Here is a 21,746-nt window from a genome sequence, read left to right as displayed (position 1 = left end):
TAACCACGCTGGTTCCCCAACAGGTTTTTTGCCAGGCTTCAGAACTAGGTGAGGGCACTCACCGTCAAATTTGGAATTGAAGCGCAAATCTCCTTCTTGTTTGCAATGTCATTCTTTGAAACATGGGTTAACCCATTAAGTCCCATAATCCACCTTCATACAGTTTGGCACAGTCTGTGTATTATGATTTTTACTAAAAATCAGTAATAGTGCTTCATTAGTAGAAAAAAGCCCCCTTTTGTAAGAGTCCGGTTTGTGCCAAATACAACTGCATGTTATGTTTGCAAAATGATCAAAAGCTCAAGAATTGATAGATTTATTTCAATCATTAGATTGGCAACACCTTTCAAAATATCAAAGCTAAAAATTCTCCCTCAAATGTTTAAACATTTGTACTTTTTCTGCTTTTGTGCAGCCATAATGATTTTAATAAGTTCAATCCTATATAATCTCCAATATCTGATATGCAGTAAAATTCATGAGTGCCAAAATAATGATGGAAAAATTATGATTTTTTTTTTTTAAAGAACGAGACAGGTTCATTTGATTTTTTTTTTTCAATCTTATCTATTTTTTTTTTTTGGGGGGGTGGGGGCAAATCTAAGTGTTCACCTGACATGAATGTTTATTTGAAACTCTCTTTGACATGAACATACAAAAAGGTAATTAGTATTCACTCACCTGCTCAGCGCAAGTAGCAGAACCACGGAAGATGACATGAAAAGAAGAGAGAAGAGAAGAAAAAGATGGTAAGTTTTTTTTACAGTTATAAGTCATCAACTGCATTCAAAGTGTTCAATTGCAAAAAAAAAGGGATAAAGCACTATTTTTAAAACATTTTGAATAAGTCCATCATCAGTAACATCAGTTAGATGATGAGTAAGATATTTTATCAATTCAATATTCATCTACATATTTCACTCCATGAATGAATCGTTCTTCAGTTTTCCCTGTGTGAAACAAAGAATTGCTTCAGCATTTGCATAAACCCACTACATCAACGGTATTATAATTTTCCTCTTAATTAATTCATGCCAGACCTTCTTCTATAAGTGGCAGGTTAAGTACAGGCCTAAACCTGTTGCAAGGGCTGGTAACCATGCATGAAGGTCACACATTCTCAAGGTCCCTCTAGAGATAAGTGAACCTACTTTGAAGTCATTTCTAAGCTCATGCGGTCGTTCACTTTGCCGACACAGCTTCCATATCAAATGTAGAAATACATTCTCTAAACATGCCTTCTAATCATTAACAGCATTTCAAAACACTTGCAACACACACACACACACACACACACACACACACACACACACAAATATTACCAGGTACTCAACTCTGCCTTTCCTCTGTTTCATATTCTTTTTCTTTCCACAACTTTTTCCCTCTTTGCCTCATATCCTGTCTCGCTCGCAGTAAGTCTCTATTCTGCTGAAGTTCTAGTCTTCCCGTCTTCCCATCTTTTCTACACTCCAATTTTTTCTATTCCTCATCATATTTCTCCTATTGTTACCTCCTATCCTGTTTCCTGTATAGTATATCTACATATTATACACACATACATAGAAAGATTGCAACATTCTCTTTTCTATATTGCAATATCCCCTTCAACAATCCTTCCTTCCTCTTTACTTCCATCACTTCTTTCTTTTCTTTTTCCAGTGTCCAAATCTTTCCCTCTTTTGTTGTATCTTGTTCAGACTGGACACCATCGTTCCTTTTCTTCAAACAGAGGAGTACTTAAGGAAATGATGGGAGCGAATTGGACATTCTGACACATCAAATTTCTGCGAGCCGGGCCGACATCGCCAAAACTCCCCCTGCCCCAATTGAGCAAGTTTCCGTCTTCTGTCACACCGTTCGGATCCATTCTGAACCATTTCTGATGCGGGCCTATTTGTATCAATTGGACACGCCATTTTAAAAGCTATACCCTTCCCTCTCCGCTCCGCAGCGCCGTTGGCGATGCTAAATGCTGCACTGTGCCGATTCCACTTAGCGTCTGAATTACCAGCAGCCCTCTTAATGGACTCTCATATACTTGCTCAATGCACGTACGTGATTTGTTCTCATCTGCTAAAAGACAGGATTTCTGTCATTCTACAAGTCAGGCTATTCCTGGAACGTTCGCTTCCCTCGATACATCCGGCGAAGCAACTGTTGCTAAAGCGCCAGCCGCCTGCCCTGGGAGGAAGAGGGGTGATGATGCCCTAGGCCGCACGCTAGCAATCTGAACAAAACCACATCTACAATATCATGGCTTGCACCTGTATCAAATAGTGTGGAATAATGCCAACCCCCCCCCCAAAAAAAAAAAAAAAAAAAAAAAACAGCAACAAGAGAATGGAAATGGGAATCTGTTCTTGATATCATCCTACTTATAAAACAGCACAAATTCTTTAATGACTTCAATGATGTAAAAAGCACCAGAGATATTGTGTAGCCGTTGGCCATTCACGCACTTTGGGAAATAACTCTTTTTTTTCATCATTTTGTAAAGAAAAAGTAAATCCACATTTAAAGGAATGGAATGGATGCCATTTTGAAATAGATGCAGACTTTTTAACCCATTTGTTATTCACAAGAAATTCACAAATGATTTTGCATCGTACACTTAATATTTTTAAATTCCTCAATCGATAAATAAACCTCGCAACTTTCAATGGATGTAAATGGAACATCTTACATTGTGTTTATGTATATTGGTAACATGGCATTAGTTCAAATATGGTTCAAATTTGATAGACCTCAGCTAATGAATAAATCACAACTTTCAGTGGTTATAAATGAAGCTTCATAAATTATGTTTACATTTATCAAGGCATTTTAATTCAAAAAATAGGGTACATATTTGATAGGCCTATGATTATCAAGCTTAAAATGTAATGTGACTACTTTTCAATTCATGAGCTTTTTCATTAACTGAAATGTAATTGAACAAAGTGGATTTGTAACTTATCAAAAGTCAAATGTCTTACTCAAAATGTAACATTTGCACATTTTCCTGGTTCACTGTTTGTATTCATTTCTAGATTGCAGTTCTCAAATATGCAAAAAACAGCACAAAACTCTGAGTGGTGACGTATAAAACTATACTACTTATTGCTAATTCTTGATAGGCATACATCCTTGAAACATTTCTTCACATTTTCAAACATGTTTACACACATACACACTCAAAAATATCAAATTTGTACAGTTATGATGCAATAAGAGCTACCACGTGAGCTGGAACGGGAAAGCAGCGATCTATTGAAAGCTCCCATGGGTCTGTGTTCATATCTAATGCGGATCAAGTTTTGCTTATGCCATTAGATATATTGCATGTCATTTCAAATTGTGTGGAGTGGATGCACAAATTCAATTTGAATCCCCCAAACAGGGAAATAAATCAATAAAAATATGATTTTCAACAATGAAATCAAACACAGAAAAAGTGGAAAATATGGCAGGTTATCTTCCAATAAGCCCAATGAAAAATACTGCTCAAAAGTATAAAGGTTTTGGCATAAATAGATAACAGTTGTTTTAAATTGACATGAGATATTTTAAGCCTTGGAAAATCAGTTTTATTGTGTTATTTCCATTTGGTGTTGTGCAATGACGTATGTGAGAGGAATTGGCATTTATGAAAGTTTGGTATGGTAATGAGTTCAGAGAAAAAGATAACACACTCTCCTGAAAATATAATACATCTCAGGATCATCAGTTGTATTCTTTGATTTTGTCATTGGTATAGATATGAACAGGCATTTCATAAGTTAGATATGCATATTAATTTTCATGAGCTAATCATACGACAGGAATAAAGTTCTCTTTTTCTTCTTTTTTTTTAGGATCATGGAAACACTGAAAGCAAAGATAATATAATAGTATAGCAGACTAAAAGAAAACCGTTTCTTTTACTAAATATCTTTAACTGATATAGCCCTTAATGCTCAATATCGTTTACATCTTTACACTCAACAACCCCATTTATCAATTATACACTTACAGAGATGGATGTGAATGTCCGTTTCCAGTGATGTTTTGTGATTCCTCTAAGTTTCTACAAGTATTATTTCTCTCACAGGCCTGGAATTGAAGCTCACCAGGGGCTTTTCGTGGCTAACCTAATTACATCCATTAACACCTTTTGCATGGTGCAAGACTCAAAGCTTACACTTTGACAACTAAACAGGTTATCAGATTCATTCATTAGAGGCTGAGAAGTTTTCAATTATTGTGCTGGCACGGCACGTACCGGAGGGGAACCGGATGCAGCTGTACCTCAGCATTTATTTTTACCTCTATTTCTACTATAGTCAAGAAATCTGTAGCAGTACAGCATTGAAGCGTACGTCCTTTTGCTTTGTGACTTTTCCTCATTCACCAACTTTTTTTTTATTCACACTCCAAATATGATTGGATGAACAAATAAAGAAGGTGATAATTAAAATAAAGATGGTATAATGATGATGAGGTGATGATATGAATACTGACATCACAGCAATGGCAAATATCTTTTCCTACAATATTTGATAATATCATCATGCCAGGCATTTTCGGATAGTTGGTGTCACAAAATTCAAACTTAAAGTCTTCATTTTTTTGACATGTGCTTTCATTTTATTTTACTTTTGCCCTAGAAAAATAATTTAGGTTTGTCAAAATACATGCACAATGTCTCTTCCTCATAACCTGATTTCTGTTTTCAATTTCATACTTCTGATAAGGCTGATTGGATATTGATTACAGAGCATGTTCTAACTCTCCTGTCAGGAATGAAAAAAAAGATGTCATCTGTCCTTATTTTTTATTGATTTTCCTACTCCTATTTTTTCTACATCACTGCTAACCTGATATAAATATCGGTTTTGAAAGACCCAATTTTTGTTGGTGTTGTCAATCAGAAAAAAAAAACTCAACAGAATCATGAAGTTGTCTGCAAATACATTCTCTTTTCAGCAGAAAATGAGAGAAGAGAGCGGTGAAATATAAAACATTTTGCTTCTCTCATCCAACATTCTTCTATATTTCCGACTGTAATATACACATGATTCTAACACAGTATTATCGATCGCTGCATCATTACCTCAAATTTGGCCCAAACTCCCACATGCATGATCTAGTTAAAGCTCAAAGGAGCTCTAGCTATCTAGGTACGCATGAGAGAACTTCACATTGATTTAGTGTTGTACTTTTTCTTTGATGCAGTTCTTGCATTGCGTCATCCATACTACGGCAGAGTGACGGCCCACGTACACAGCAAAGGGATCATTTTCATCCATGTGAAGCCCAATTTTACTCCAGGGAAAGTGTGTCTATGGGTTAATGTATCCGACTGGAAAAATGGGGGGGGGGAGGAAGGGGGGCAAAGGGGGAGGAGGGATAAGGGGGGATAATGATCTCACTACTACTGTTAATGTCATTATAATTTTGTTTTATTTTCACAAATTTTGGAAGTTGCATATAAAGCATGAGTCCCAATTCAAAGCATTCAGTCCTGATACGAGCTTGCAATATATACAGGCAGAGCTTACACAATCCACAGCTATTAGTAATGCTGGTATATTCATGATGTTCTCTGTGGTTCTTGATTGCAAACTCAACCCCTAAAGAAATTTTTTTAGACAAGACCAGATCGTAAAGAAAACAACAAAAAACCTCCATAAATTTGTTATGCTTATAACATCGGCGGTCATCCTAACCGTCGTATATGCAATTTTTGCTTTCTTTGCTTTTTGTGATTATACAATGGGTAGCAAAAATCCTGTGATCTTATTGGTCGAGAATTTTGTGTTAATTTTCTACTTGCCACACGCTGCCTCTCAGTGGTAAACATGTTATCATGCACTAATAGCAAGAGTACGCACACTGAGCAAGCGTTCGTGCACTCAGTATGAGATGCCTATTGGCTGAAAAATCATGCATCCAGGAATTATTGGATGCATGGTTTTGAAATACTGGATGCATGATTTTCAGGCTTTCGTCTATGGCAAGCCAAAAGGGAATGCACCCAGTAAATTTGTCATTGGGTAACATGATCAAAAAATGGATTTTTGGCAAGAAAATTGGTCCCACTCTATAACACAGATGACGCACATGTCTTTTCGTGTGCCGGTCGGAATATAGTGTGCATGCGGCATTATAATTATGGAATTTAGCCTAAACCCACTCGGCCTTGCCTCATGGGTTAAGCATTCCTTAGTTACCTTACGCACACAATTCTGACTGACCCACTCAGATCTGTACGTCATTTGTACATAATTACACAATAATTATACCAAATTACAAACTGAAAATTTCACAATACGTTTAATGGAATGTCCCCTTATCGAAAGGACTAAAAATCTCAAAATCAAAAATTTCACCCAAAATCGGGATATACGATGGTTCGGATGACCGCCGACAATATCTCATACAAGTAAACTATATTTAAAGGTATCACATGGAATATTAAAGGGGAGGGAGATACATACAGACATATGTCTACAAGTGCTGCATCTGTCAGAGGTACCAGCATCAGTGGCACACTTTGTCAAAAATGAAATCTAGTTGTAACCCAATCACAGTGCTACTGTACCAAAGGGTAAGACTTTGGGACTGATCCTCTAAACCTGACCTACTTTCTCACTCTCTCCCTCTCTCACTCTTTGCGATCACTGTTTCTATTGTTACAGCCACTTGGGAGTGCTGACTTTGTTTTCAGCATGAATGACAGATTCCCTTTCTCAAACTCTCTCTCTCTCTCTCTATATATATATATATGTATATCACTCTCTCTCTCACAAACACTTTCTCTATTATCCCTGTCTCTCATACTCTCTCATCACGCTACCTTATGCATTCCTTCGATCTCTTTTCCTGTCTTTGCTTTCACAAAAAGAGGCCACACACTAAAAAAAAAAAAAAAATGTTCACAATGTTGATTATTCTGTCACTTTAGAGCACCTATGTGCTGCCAGTGCATTTGAAGATCAACGAAGAGAGATGAATTCTTGCTAAAATGAATAATAGGCATAATAATGGACAGGAATCTCATTATCTTATTGTGAAAATCACTAGAACACTTTTCCTTTAAGTTTTCTTATCACAATTCCATACCTCAACCCCGTAGGTGGGGATTGCTTTTGATGCAAAATGCTACATCCACAGTTAAAATCACCTTTTCCCAAGGGTGCACCGAGTATGAATCTCTAGATTCAGAACACTACCCTGGCAAAAGATGACTTACAATTGGCATGCGTGGATTGTGTCTGCATTTTCCCCACTGATGAAATGAATAACCCCATGACAACCTTTCATCCGTGGAGAAAATTGTTCAAATCCATCAATGACAAGAAATACAACTTGCAGGCAGTTTTTTCCATTTTTATGTCCTGTTCAAAGAGACCGTGAAAGACTGAACAAATATGACAAAAATCTGATATACCTTTAAAACCAAGAGTATCTCCATGCTTGAGAAAAGGGGCAAGATAATTATGCAGAAGATGAACTGGACACTAAGTACTTCATTTGAGCTTTGCAAGGGGTGTGAACGGATGGTTATTGCATCCAGCAACTCATTTTACCGAGCACTGGACAGTGGTTTCCATACAATCCTCATGCCTTACTGCCATTTAAACACAAAACGTGAGAAATACAAGCCAAAGATATTTTTAGAGTGTTGTGGAGAGTCATGCGAGATGAAAATATAAGAGAGTACAATTGTCTTGTGCCTGAAACAGACAAAAAATGTTGCAGTGATTGCACAGAATTCAAATGAGTCTCGACAGCTCCCAATCAGCATTATGGCCTTGGAAGCATGGATGACAGACAGCAGTAGAGAATACCTCATATCTACGTCAATTTTCCCACAAATGATCTGTCTCATTCTCGAAGACGATTATTGTGACCATTTACGACAGTCCACATATATTTGTCTCCATGCTATAACCTGTGCCTGCCTGCCAGACAAGGGAACTCTCCTAATCCCATACTTGACTTTTGTTTTTGTTTTCCCTGTCTTGAAATAGAAAGAGATATAAAAGGTTTGTGGACAGAGAATCACCAAAGCTATCCTCCATCACTGACCCCTCCACTAAAGCCACCCATTCCCTGCGGACGATGTGTCCTTAAGCCGCTTCATACCAGACTTCCTTTAAGTACCAAATTCTGGCAAAATATTTATTTCTCTATGCTATTTACATTTCAGTTTACAATTTTAAACAAAAATGACATTTACATACATGGATTTTATTGCCTGTCTTTTTCATCTCCATTATACAGGATATGGATTTTGGAGTAGATGCTTCTTCTTGTTTTTGTTACATGTCTTGTTTTCCCTCATACTACACTTGCTGTGGTATTGTCAATTTTCCTCCTCAGACAATATGGCTCTCTCGGTAATGAGAAAGGATAACTTTTGAATTAGGGTGCAGAAGATAAAACCCAAACCGATTCCAGATTAGCTGCTGCAGTCCAAAAACACACAACAATGCACAGCATCACTCTCCCACCCACCAATGACTCAAGTGATGTTTTGCCTAACACACTTAAAGTGCTCTCAACGAAGAGATTCTTACCAACATAAAGGCCCCCTAAGACCTAAGAAGAGTGGGTTGGGGGTTGGTTGTAATGGTGGCTCAAAATCGGCAAAACATGTAAAAGTGGTAAAACTACAGATGTTTCACGAATGGTCAAGTATTGGTTCTATATCTGTTCATCAATTACTTTATATATATATATATATATATATATATATATATATATATATATATATTACTATATATATATATATATATATATATATAGAGAGAGAGAGAGAGAGAGAGAGAGAGAGAAGCAGGAGAGTGAGAAGGCAAAAATCATACTGCAGATATGAAGCAGAAAGATTTTTCTTAACAAATATGACCTAAAATGCATTTTAGATGCTTTTTCAAGCTGGTACATGTCCATCCTTCTTAAAATTAACATAATCATTTAAACATCCATACTGCAAGCATACTACAACATGTTGTAAGCTCTATGCTATCATTTGCAAAAGCATAACAACAATATCATTTAACTATCGTTGGACTGCTTGTTTATATCAAAAGTCAGATATAAAGGTTGTTTTGGAGGTTTGAGACTAGGAAGTGGATTCCAAGGATTTATAGCAAAGCAATGACAACATTTTGCAACACAGGGTGACATATAAGCAATCTATGTTTTCAATGCTACATTGTATTTCCCCAAATAAGTGATAAATATTCAATAAAAAGAGATGAAATTTCAGAAAGCAATCTTAAACATCCTGGATCCAGAAGAGAACAAGTGATGGACCATTATCAAGTTGCAACAATAACTGTTCTATTATGTGATCACAAGATTGTTTGTTTTTTTATGAGCACAATTCTTTTTATGTATAATAAAACCATTTTAGTCCATTAAGGCCAACACTGACTGATCAGAATATGTCATTTCTCAGCCCAGCTGTGAAAGGTTCCAAACTCTGTACTGTGGCAGTGCACGAAAGGAAAATGACACAGTGTGGGAATGCATGTAGACAGCAAACCAAGCAGAAATACAAGAATACTGAACGGCATCTTCAGAACCATAGTATCCATCTCCCTCTCCTGCATCCCGCTAGCATCTCGGCTTTCATGTCTGGAGGCGGGGTAAATGAGAAATTGAACTGTTGCTCCCCATCAATCTGTTGTCAATGGCGACGAGCCCCGGCCGGCCGCATCATTACGAATAAGATGATGATGGCAAAGTGCATTTGAACTTCTACTATCATTACCTCAAAAAGGGGGAGGGGGAAATTCCGATATGTACCTTGGAGAAACATCCTCATGTGACTTTGCACCTCCCTTCCACCATCCTACCCACATATTCTCTTTTCCAATGAAGGAAGCTAGACTTGGAGAATGAACCCTCATGAGCCCTTTTTACCTCATTTTCTGTCGCATTTCGCCTGTAATGCCTTTGTACTTCACAAAGAGCTGATGCAATTCCGCCCTGGCCTGGGTTCCTCACATATAGGAGGAACTTGGGCTGCTCTGTGGATGCATCTCTGTCATCATATTCAATAACTGAATATAGAGGGGCTTTTTTTTTCAACTCAGTTGAAGAATATGACAAGACACCAAATATTCATGTTGTAAGAGAAAGCCCAAAAGTGTGTTTCTATGCATATATTCTTAAAGACAGGAATTTCAAGTATTTCAAGTATGGTGTCATTTCTGTCCTGTGAATGAATTAACTGAGATATAAACATGGAAACAGAAAAAATATGACAAAACTGACAAAACCACCAGTATGGATGCATTGTCTGGATAAATTTGACTATATATTGCCACATACACATGTATCAAGCTGCTTTCTGCACCTACATGTGTACCATTTCATCCCCTTTCTCTATGTCTCATTTGGAAAGATGAAATGTATGTCTGCTGGAATGACAAGGGATATTTGAAGTCTGCACCAACAGACTATGCCAGTCCACCTAAAATAGCTCCAGCCCGGTTATAGGTAAGCCTTACCCTCTTTCACAACCATGTCAGTAAACCTGAGGTGGGCTCTAGTGCAGAATTCTTGCAACAGTGCTGATGCTCAGTGAGAGTTGTGGGACAAGTTACAACATTTGTGCCTGAATACCCTACTCCAGCTCTGAGATAGCTGCGGATGACAGGAAGGTTAGGCAAGAGAATGATGCCTTGGAAATGGAGATGGAGATACCGATTCAGGAAAAGGGCTAAAAGGGGGCTGGGTGACAGGAGACTGTGGTAAAAGGCTGGAGCCCATTAGCACCAGAGGAGCACAACAAAATACAACCAATCCAAAGACAAAGTAATCTTAAAAAGATCACTCACAGTACAGCAAAATTGCCTGTAATCTGACATTACTTTCTCATTTGATTTTTTCCTTCCTAAAACTTCTTTTTACTCAATCTCTTGTATAATTTTAGTGAATTGGTCTATAAAGTACATAGAAGAACTATTCACATTTCACAATATTAATTCTAAAACATGCACTATGATGACTCCTGAAAAAAAAAATGTAACTACCTATAATCACCTATGAATTTTGTGAAGGATACATAGGTTTGTATTATTTTGTTGATATCATCCTGTTATATATTTCAAAGACACAGACACCTTTCTGAAATCATATATTTTGTCATTTTGCAACTTGTTCAAAGCAAGGTCAGTTGGACTCATAGATATAAAAGAGGAAGTTTGATGAATGTCCATGAAAGATTCTGTATCTTTGTCTTGAAAAAATATATACCATGGAAGCCTTTACATTATATGAATGAAAGTATCAACAGAGGTTGATATACATATTTTTCATATGATATGCAAGTTTCATTTTGTCATCATTCATCTTGTTATGCATCAAGTTGCCACTTACAACCTCTCTAATCATGATATGAATGTAATCTTCATCAAATCTTCCCTTGACATCATAAAAGGGAGATATGTGCCCTAAGCCTCTGCTGAAACATGGAGAATGAGTTGGCGTTCTGTGAATTAGAAATTGTGACAGCTTTCTTAAATGACAAGCTTTCATGTAGGAATACCCGGAATACAGCACACTTCAGCAGCGTAGATAGACAAGTCAAAAAATACGTTGCCACAAATGCCAAGAGTTGAAATCCACACGGACGCGTATCAGTGCGGTTCTCAAAGTAAGCCTTGTAAAGCCATGTGAGGGGAAATTCGAATGAGGGGGTCTGGCTTAAACAGCTATGGTGGATTACATGGTGCCCCCCTATCTACCATTCACAGCCCTGCGGGCACTCATTGATCCCCACATCATCAAGTGCACTCGGCTGTTGAGGAGTTGAAATTGATGAGGCCGGATCACCGTGGCTATCATGCATCTGTCTCGCAGACGAATGAGAGGCACACGAGATGGAGAAATGAAGAAATGAAGAAAGAAAGAAAGAAAGAGAGAGAGAGATACTGGAGGAGAGAAAGAACAAGATGCAAGGAGGATACCAAGGAGGGATGCTGATGAAGCCTCAGGATGAGGATGAGGTGTTTTGGGAGGTAGGGAGGACCATGAAGGATGGGTGGAGGCAATGAAGCCAATGATCATTCCAGATAGGTTATGTCAGTTGTCTACCCTGACAGCATCATCAAAGAGCTGTCGCCATGGTAACAGAGATGGCACAAGATGATAATGTGGTGTGAGCACAAAAGAACTATTTATTCCGTTCCAGAATACTGCATTTCACTAAGATTACCAAGAGTTGTATGATTTTCAATAATGTGATTATATGAGAAAATTTCTTTCACTAACTGCCATATATTGGGTCATCGTCAGCAACAATCATCTTTTTCCGTAGCATCACAGCATCACCATCAGAGTAACCATGGAGATGTTGTCAAGGGACGTTTCAAGCAGGAGGATGAAGCATAATCAATGACTTGATGATGAAGATGACAACATGACATAGCATCATTGCAACATCATCCCCTCACTAATGATTGATGTACAGGTGCTAATCAGAAGAGATATAAATAGACGATAACAAGGAGCCATGGGGGGGGGGGGAAGGTAGATGTTCTACGTCAAATGATCCCACAACTTTCATAATGACTTGTAACCATCTACGGTACAATAGAGTAGCAGGTGAGAATATATTAATGACTCAGTCATCTCTGTAATCCCCATTTCGTAACTAACATCATAAGACATTACCTGTGTGATACAAAGACATCTAATGTTAAATAATGAGAGCTGTTCATCATTTAGATCACCTAGGGAATGAGACTCCCACGCAATTGCGTCATCATTTCTACAATGGAATGTAAGCGGTTGCATAATTTACACCTTCAATAGTCATGGCAAACCATAATCAAGTCATCCAAGTAATTATGAACTTACTGACACGACTGCAATATTAAGTCCGACATCATGCGAATATCAAATATTCACATGAAATGCTGCATAACCGTGTCAAGTAATACTGTAAAAGTGAAAATTTTCGCAGTGTGGAAATTTTGCGCATTTTGCAGAACCAGAAGCTACTTGGAAAATAAAAGCACATGAAAATTTTTTTGCAAGCCATCTGTTCCAGTAGTCAATGTCCTGATTCCAAAGAATTAAAAACATGTGAAATTCATCTTACTCTGCCAAGTGCAAAAAAAAAATACTCACATGAAAATATCTACTTTTACAGTTCCTTGTCATAGACTGACTTTGCTGCTCATCTAGATTGCTATTTATGATGTTTTCGCAGAGTTTCAAAGTGAATTGATTCTTCTTGATGCATTTAACCCATTGAGGACAGACTGATTTTGCTACAACACACATATCTCATAGACACCCGCCCGAGCTATACTTGGGACTTGTCCTCAACGGGTTAAGTGCAGAAAAGTACAACTTCAAATGTTATGACTATTTGAACAGTCTCTTGTTTTTACAACATAGATATAGATGGATGGACACACATACAAGTTTGACATGGAAAATGGCATCTAATGTCAAGTTGTTGTCTTGCTTGTTTAGACAGTTTAAATCCTGCTTAATGCCCAGATTTAGTGAGGTTCAAGCTGGGTGGAAGTTAATTTCATTTTCTTATCTAATGGGAAGGATTTGAATTCCTCATGAATTGCATGCCCCACACATCCACATCATCAAAATCGACAGCACTCCCAAAAAGTTTTCTGGCATACAATCTAGTTCATGCACAAAGAGGCCAAAACTTTTTACAGCTACCGAAAAGAGATACTCAAACACACCTATCTCTTCCTTTTTAGAGATCTTAACAGAAAAAGAACAAGTACATGTTTTTTTCTAAGACAAACGTCAAATGCATTTTACACCCTTCTGACTCTATTCCTACTACTCAGAGCCTCTTCAGGTGTACATATCTCCCTTTTTCAACATAGCGGGAATCTCCTGGTCTGTATCCCTTTCTTCTGACTCGTCTACACATCTCAAACATTTGTCACTGTTTTTGTTTCAGTTTTTGCTCTCAAAGATTCCTTTAAAGAGTGATAGAAAAAAAATCTGTCCATGTGCTTTTGGCATCGCGATCACACTTTGCAAAGTGCGTGGCAGCTTCTTTTTCCCCTCCTTCCCTTTTGCCGTAAGAGTGATAATAGGTGCATATTTGTATTGGACCACCAATGCACCCCCTTAGATGGATTGAGCTCCCCGGTGGGCTCCAGCGACGTGAACAACCGGCGTGAGTCCCCCCCTCGCTCCGAACGCGTATTTGCACAAAGCCGTCCGCGCTCATGACCAAACACGCCCCTCTCCCTGGACAAGCGAACGTGAGGAAAATGTAAGCTTCGGCTGCATGAAAGCGAGAGCCGAGATGGGCGAGGGCGGTATAGAAGGATGCCGGCATGCCAATTTCAATAGCCAAAACAGTCCTCGAAGTACCATGGCCCACCAGGCAAACTGGACCTTCAACAGAATCTCCATCTTTTAAGATATAAAGAAGGAAGATATATCACCGAGAAGACTAACCACAAGCTATGATTTCTAGCATCAAGAGAGTTAACAAAGGACCATTTTTTTAGAAATATAAGCCACACAGGAGAGGAATGAAAGAGGCATGCATCAAGAAGGGCAGAAGCACTTTTCAACCTGTATTTGATTTATGGGCAATAACGCAACGCATTTACTCTTTCTCAGGATCACAACGCCTCTCTTTTGCTAAATAAACCAGATTTATTAGATCGTGATGCATTCGGCAAATGGGGAGTGATCCAATTTCTCCCCTTCCCACCTGGTTTTGCCATCCAAGAAACTCTGCCTTTCCACTCACACCAAACACCTGAAAGAGATGACCTCATTGCCAAAAAGAAGTGATAAATGCCCCTGATTTGAGGATTAGGATAAAAGAAACACACTCTGCATTCAATTAGCCCATTGCTTTCCACATATCATGATTCTAGTCCTTTCTGTGCCTGAGACTTGAGATAGTGTATACAACAAATGGATTTAATAAACATCACTGATGATACATCTGGTATCTGTGATCAATTGGTTGAATAATAAATGGCAGCAAAAGGAACAGTTTTGGAGCAAGCTATCAAAGACAGATCCACCTGCAGATCAACCACAGTCCATCACCCACAATGAGCAACAAAACAACCTGCGATTAATTTCATCACACGAGTATGGCAGATTTTTGGTATGACTCAAATTCTAGAAAATAGCCAAATAAACGTCTATCAATTCACTCCATGTATTGAATTTTCTTCTCTTTATTTATAACTTCAAAAGCAGCTCATGAGCTGAAAGTGAGGGATGATTTCGCTTGACTCACAGTATCCATTGGAAAAGACAATGACACTATCTACAGATTCATGTGTTTTACGTGTTAGCTCTCTGCCAGAAAAGGCAATAAATCTGACACACAGGCATCGGGAGGAAAATCTGACACACAGGCATCGGGAGGAAAATCTAACATAAAATTTCACAGCAAAGCATCTGGCTACACCTCATCCAGGCAGACCAATGCCGCAGTGTACGTTCCCCAGAATATTACACTTGCCAACTCCACTTTGAGCCCAGACAGTAATCTCTCAATGCATGTTGGTCATTCGTGGGGGGCAAAGAACGATAGGTATAGCCAGGAGATGTGGGGATCGGGCCAGGTTTTCCGACTTGGCTATGGACGGATATACCTCCGCAAATCAAACGTAAGCCTGGAGAGGTGAAATCAAAGGCAACGCTTATCTCAAATGCACATAAAGTAAACAAATTTTATATTGCAGGAGAGCAAGTGAGGGGGAAAATTTTCAATATGGGATGATTTAAAGGGGAGTAGGTAGTACCTTGAACTCTGTTTATGTAAAAGATCATGGGATAACCTCAGGACGTCAGCTGACTTCCATCCTAACCCATGTCAAGACATCACTTGACATCTTGCTCACTCGTTTTCTCATATATTGACCGTGCATCACAAAACCAACAAAAAGATGCACCTCTTGATTTTACGCGAGGACTCAAAAAAGTGAAACGGGTCAGCCAAGTCAATCTCGACTTTTTCATATTTTCTGAAAGAGCTATTCTTTTTCTACATTATTACTAAGTTTGGGATCATAAATATTAATGGGAAAGTGTGTTTTCAGCATTTTTTCTACATTTCTTTTTTTTTTAGATTAGTGTGATCACGACCTGTCTCAGAGGCAACTTTTCATTTCATAAAAAAACTTTACACATTCTTCCCTTTCAACTCTGGTAACTTTTGAAAGGATAAAGCTACTGCTTTGAAAATTAGTATTAGTCACAGAAAGGATGTGCTAATAAAATATGAGGAATTTCAGCTTAATACGATAATTGCTTCATTGTTGTTGCAGCAGACATTTACAGCCTTTTTTGTCCCATTCCTTGCACAGCTAAGCATGGATCGGTGCAAAGATTAAGCACTTGAAAAGACCCTTTACTTTAGAACCTCTTTTCTCAGAAAACACATTTCCAGAGTATGTGTTTTCTTTTCGGTATTTAGATAGGTAAGGAGAGTCCATTTGAATTGAGTTATACATCATTCTAAAGCTTAAAGTCTGCTCTTTCAGAATCTGCTCTAGCTAAGAACCCATGTCTGGCAACCTTTTGTTGGTTTTGCGTTATTCAGTCACATATGCCGTCTTTTCTCCAAACAAATAATGAGGAAGTCCATAATTGACTGTGGGAGGATTTGTCGTGGCCAGGGGTGAATATGAAAGGTGGTGGCCATATTTTTTTTTTCTCAAAATTCCACTCATCCTCCAAGTTGCCCTTTTCACAATCGACGACAAAATGTGCATTTGGTGGGGCAAAGTGTGTTGTTTCTCCTTACGGACATGCTTTCATCACTATTCCATTTGCTGCATGCAGCGCACGAACCATGGGAATTTTGTCAGCGCCGCGCCAAGACCACATTAATGCCGACTAGCTCGCATTTTGGTCAGACGCACGGTGGTGGGACGGTTCTGGTCTCTAAGCAGATTTTTTTTTTCCTCCCTTGTATGTACTCACTGCACTTTTTGCCAGTCTTATCTTGGTTTCACATCTGATCTGCTGCAGGAACCATGCAACCACCACATATGTCAAAGCACTTTTATGAGTTATGATCCCTCCACGTGATGCATATATTTCAAGAATGCATCAGTTTGTCAAACATGGACAGCGTCACATCTCCCATCGCAAAGTAGCAACTTTGCCGTCCTTTACACAGTATATACTTTGTGGAATGAAGGCTTATACCCTACAAACTTCCTTTTTCATAGTGTCAATCTTCTTCATTTATAATGATCTGATGATGTCTGCATTGTTGTAGTTTTTTTTTAAGTTCCATTGATTAATCACAAGTTTCTTACAAGATTACAATGATTTGACAAGCATGTCAGAATATCTCATTTGTTGAACAGTATCTGTCATTACATCCATAGATATCACCTTTACTAGTTTTGGTAAGTTTTACCTCTTAACTCATTCATTATTTATGTATCTGTACTGTAAGCCCATTGATATCTTTTTACCATTTGTCAAAAAACTGGTGTCAAAATATATTGGAATAATTTGGTTTTTATTTCTCTCTCTCTCAATCTCATTTTCATTCTTGCACATGTGGCATGTTTACACACACATTAAAAAATTGCCTGTCAATTATGTAAACTTCCTTTGATTTCTAAAATTGTAATCAATATGAGGTACCTTCTTTTCAAAGAAATTACAACGCATTCATTCTATATAATATGGATAATTCTATATAAAAATGATCATTTTAGACATGGCAGATGAGATGTGAATATGGTGAAGTTGTACAAATTACAGCTGGTTCATCCAGCTACAACTTCCACTGAACATAGGCGTGACTAGATCGAACACGGATTGGAGTTGAGAATACAAAGGACGGTTTGATTTAGCTACAACACGCATTTCCCATAGAAGCTTGCCCGAGTATACTCAGGACTTGCCCTCAACGGGTTAATCATACAAATTGCAATTCACCATTGACTCTAAAAATTCAGCAAACTGGCCTAGAAACCTACAATTCATATCTTTATACAGCTTTAAGAAATGAGATTTCTCAGCCACAGGCTTCCAACTAATGGCAATAATAAGAGAAACTAAGATTGCAAACTGGAGAGAAAAATTTTAGAGAAAATTTACACGTCACCTGGTCATTTAAGGGAATGTCAAGTGAAAACGGGAGTTCTGGAAAGCTCTACTACTCTGCAGTTTTCCCAGGTCCAGTGCAATTTTCTCAGAAGGGCAAATTACCTGTTATGGAAAACTTGGCTGAGATGGCATTCTGTTTGAATAACACAATTTCCCCATTATGGAAGTTCAAAGAGACTGGGCTACAGAAGCATCAAACAAAAGCTACTGCACCACAACCTTTACCACTCTCACCTCTTTTTCAACATCCTCCTCCTCTCTCTGCCTCCCCCTCCATCTCTCTCTCTCTCTCTTTCTTGCTTTATCTACATCTTATTTTTTTCCTTCTGCTGACTGTATCATATACAAATGCACTCTACTAACATATATATACAAACACTGGGCTCTTCAGGCTACGTATTTGCAATCTTCTGACATTTTTGTTGTCCTGCGGTCTGTTCCATCTCTCCAAGGCTCTCCCTCTCTTTCATCCCATTATCCCACTCTTTCCCTCTCTGCCTTTTTTTTCATACCATAGCACTCTCACTATTCTCTTATTGTGTACTCATATATGATTGCTGTATACTAATATAATATACTCATATATGATTGCCTTACACTAACATGCACTCATATATGATTGCCTTACAATGATATGCACTCATATATATGACTACCTTATAGTAATATGTATTTATATAAAATTGCTTTTTACTTATATGTATACATATATTGCACTTCTTGGGCTACTTGCAGTCAACTGATATTATCTGCCTGCTTGCCTGTTCAATTTCTCTCTATATATCTCCCCCCTCCCCCCCTCTCTCTCTCTCTCTCTCTCACTCAATCTATTATAATCTCTTGAGTGATCTATCTATCTGGTAATATATAATCTCTTGAGAAATCTGTCTATTGATATATCCTCTTGAGGTAGCTCTTTATCTTTCTTTCTTTCTCTATCTGCCTGGTGATATATAATCTCTTGAGCTATCTATCTCCTGCTATATTCTCTTGAGGTAGCTCTTTATCTTTTTTCTTTATCTATCTATCTATCTATCTATCTATCTATCTACCTAACTACCTATCTATCCATCTATCTATCTGGTGATATATATAATCTCTTGAACTATCTATTTATTGATATATATTCTCTTCAGGTAGCTTTCTATATTTCTCTCATCTATCTATCTATCAATCTATCCATCTATTGATATGTAATCTCTTGAGCTATCTATTTATTGATATATATTCTCTTGAGGTAGCTTTTTATTTTTATCTATCCATCTACCTTTACTTGTATCTGGTGGTATATAATCCCATGAGCTATCTATCTATCTATCTATCTATCTATCTATCTATCTATCTATCTATTCATGATATATATTCTCTTGAGCTAGTTTTTTTTTATCTCGCTCTCTTTCTCTCTCTCTCTCTCTCTCTCTCTCTCTCTCTCTCTCTGTTTTACTTGCTCTGCTGTGTCCTGTGCATGATTGCCTTCTACTTGACTGCACAAATACAATGGCCTCCTTTAGGGCATTTTTCAATCTTTTGACAATTGCAAGTTGTTGTTTATTTTTGTCTGTTCCATCAAATGCAATGTGTCATGATCTATTTCTCTCTTTGGAGTTTTAGCTCATTTTTCTAGAATAAAGTCAACATGCACAACATAGACAATGCAATACTTTATTTTTGAAAACCACATCTATTTTTCATGGCCTTTCACTTCAAGTGCTCTTTTCTTTATGATTTTGTCCATAGCTCTATTTCCCCCTCCCTAACATCTCTGCTGAGCTAAATGCTTGTTAACAACTTTCCATCCACTAGTACCATGGTTAAATTTTCTTCCATTCCAGCATAACTTTGTACACTAATGCAGAGATTATTCTAGTTCATGTGTTCCTTGCTAACTACATCATACCCTTTCATCTAACAGTATCTGCATGACCTCTCTACATATTGGAGCAAATGAAGAGTTTGTTTGCAAAAACCGATAAGTCCATTTTTGAAGATTTTGAAGTACGGTCTCTGTCATAAAGTACAAAATAATACCTTTTAAATGATATATTGGTCACTACATGTAAAGGTACATTTTTGAAGTTATGGTCAAAAGAAGCAAAAATTTTCTTATTATTCCCTTTATTTTTCTTGACCTTTAATCGCAAATATCTCCATTTGACAAATATGGACTTATCGGTTTTTGCAAACAAACTCTTCAAATGTTCCTTCTCATTCTGCTGCTGTGCCCATTATCTCATTCTCTTATTCAAAGTTCTTTGCTCGCTCCATCTCCCATCCCTTACCTCATTTTGGCTGCTACTTGAACCCCAGTGACAGAAAGAAGGAAAGCATAATCTTCTTTCATTTTCAGGATTAGTGCATAAGCTTATCGTAGCGCTGCCCGTAATTTGAAAAGTGATCTGCCTGCTACTGTATGGGTAAAAACAGACTGGACAAACAAACGGTCAAACAATGACACCACATTCGTTGAACGGGAGAGCAAGAATCGGACCACAAGATGAGGAGAGATTAAGAAGAACCAGCTAGACCTGAAGAAAAAAAAGAGCACATTTGGCGTGCCTGTCACATCCTTCATTTCTGCTCATCTCCTACCTTTGTCAGGGAGGGAATCATGACAAATGTCAACTAAAGCTGGAAATCACATTGCCCACATATATCGGCTGATCTATGGCCTAAACATTATTCATATATCAACCCATTCCTGAATTCTTCTGGGAAATGAAACATAGGGGGATGCTACATAACCTTGATTCAATAACAAGATTCTTGCATGACCTTGCATTTACCATTGCTGCCACATACATATTTCCATACCAAATGGATGCATGCAAAGATTTTTTTAGCTCAATGTCAACTGGTTAAAGGCACAAATTTCTCAGCATAATTTTTATGTTCTTTTAATGTACCTAAGACTTCTTTATTTAGACATCTTTAATTGTCTGCTCAAAATACCGAACCCTTTTTGAAATTACTACTCATGTGTTCATGTGACTTGTTAAACTCATCCATTCTTACTTCACATGGACAACTTTATTTGAACCCTTAGTATGTACAGGCATTTAGCTGTACTTTGCCATGCTTGTTCATCAGCAGTCATGTCGTTCCTCTAAACCTAACCACAGTGTAAATGAGCCAACCCACTCGAGTGGAGCAAAAGGGCTTTTTACACTTGAAGAGATTGTTTGCAAAAACCGATAAGTCCATATTTGCCAAATGGAGATATTTGCGATTAAAGGTCAAGAAAAATAAGGAGAATAATAAGAAAATTTTTGCTTCTTTTGACCATAACTTTAAAAATGTACCTTTATATGTAGTGACCGATATATCATTTAAAAGGTATTATTTTGTACTTTATGACAGAGACCGTAATTCAAAATCTTCAAAAATGGACTTATCGGTTTTTGCAAACAAACTCTTCACTTGTAAATTTTTGCTTAGTCCCGTACCAACGGTGGGGCTAAGGGGGGCCTTAGCCCCACCGTTGGTACGGGACTATCTTTGGCAATTGCAGTGCCAAGCAAGTGAGTGTAAACAGAACGAAAAAATAATCCGGGGCTAAGCGACGGAGACGAAGTCCGACCCCAACTGACCAATCAGAAACGAGGTAATCAAGTGCTGCCGGTGAGTGCGTGTACGTGTACAGTGCACAGCGTAATCATGAATATTCATGTGGT

General features: G+C 37.9%; 1 protein-coding gene across 1 annotated transcript in view; it reads right to left on the bottom strand.

Moving 5' to 3' along the window:
* Positions 1-584: 584 nt before the first annotated feature.
* Positions 585-21,746, bottom strand: part of LOC140240349 (uncharacterized) — a 149,252-nt gene continuing 128,090 nt past the window's right edge. The window contains exon 2 of the mRNA XM_072320114.1: positions 585-681. Coding sequence (XP_072176215.1) covers positions 667-681 — 15 coding nt within the window. The 3' untranslated portion in view covers positions 585-666. The remainder of the gene's footprint in view (positions 682-21,746) is intronic.

This window comes from Diadema setosum, chromosome 17 (assembly GCF_964275005.1).
Source record: "Diadema setosum chromosome 17, eeDiaSeto1, whole genome shotgun sequence".
Lineage (NCBI taxonomy): Eukaryota > Metazoa > Echinodermata > Echinoidea > Diadematoida > Diadematidae > Diadema > Diadema setosum.
The sequence above is the reverse complement of the archived record's forward strand: the minus strand, read 5'-3'. Positions and strand labels throughout refer to the sequence as shown.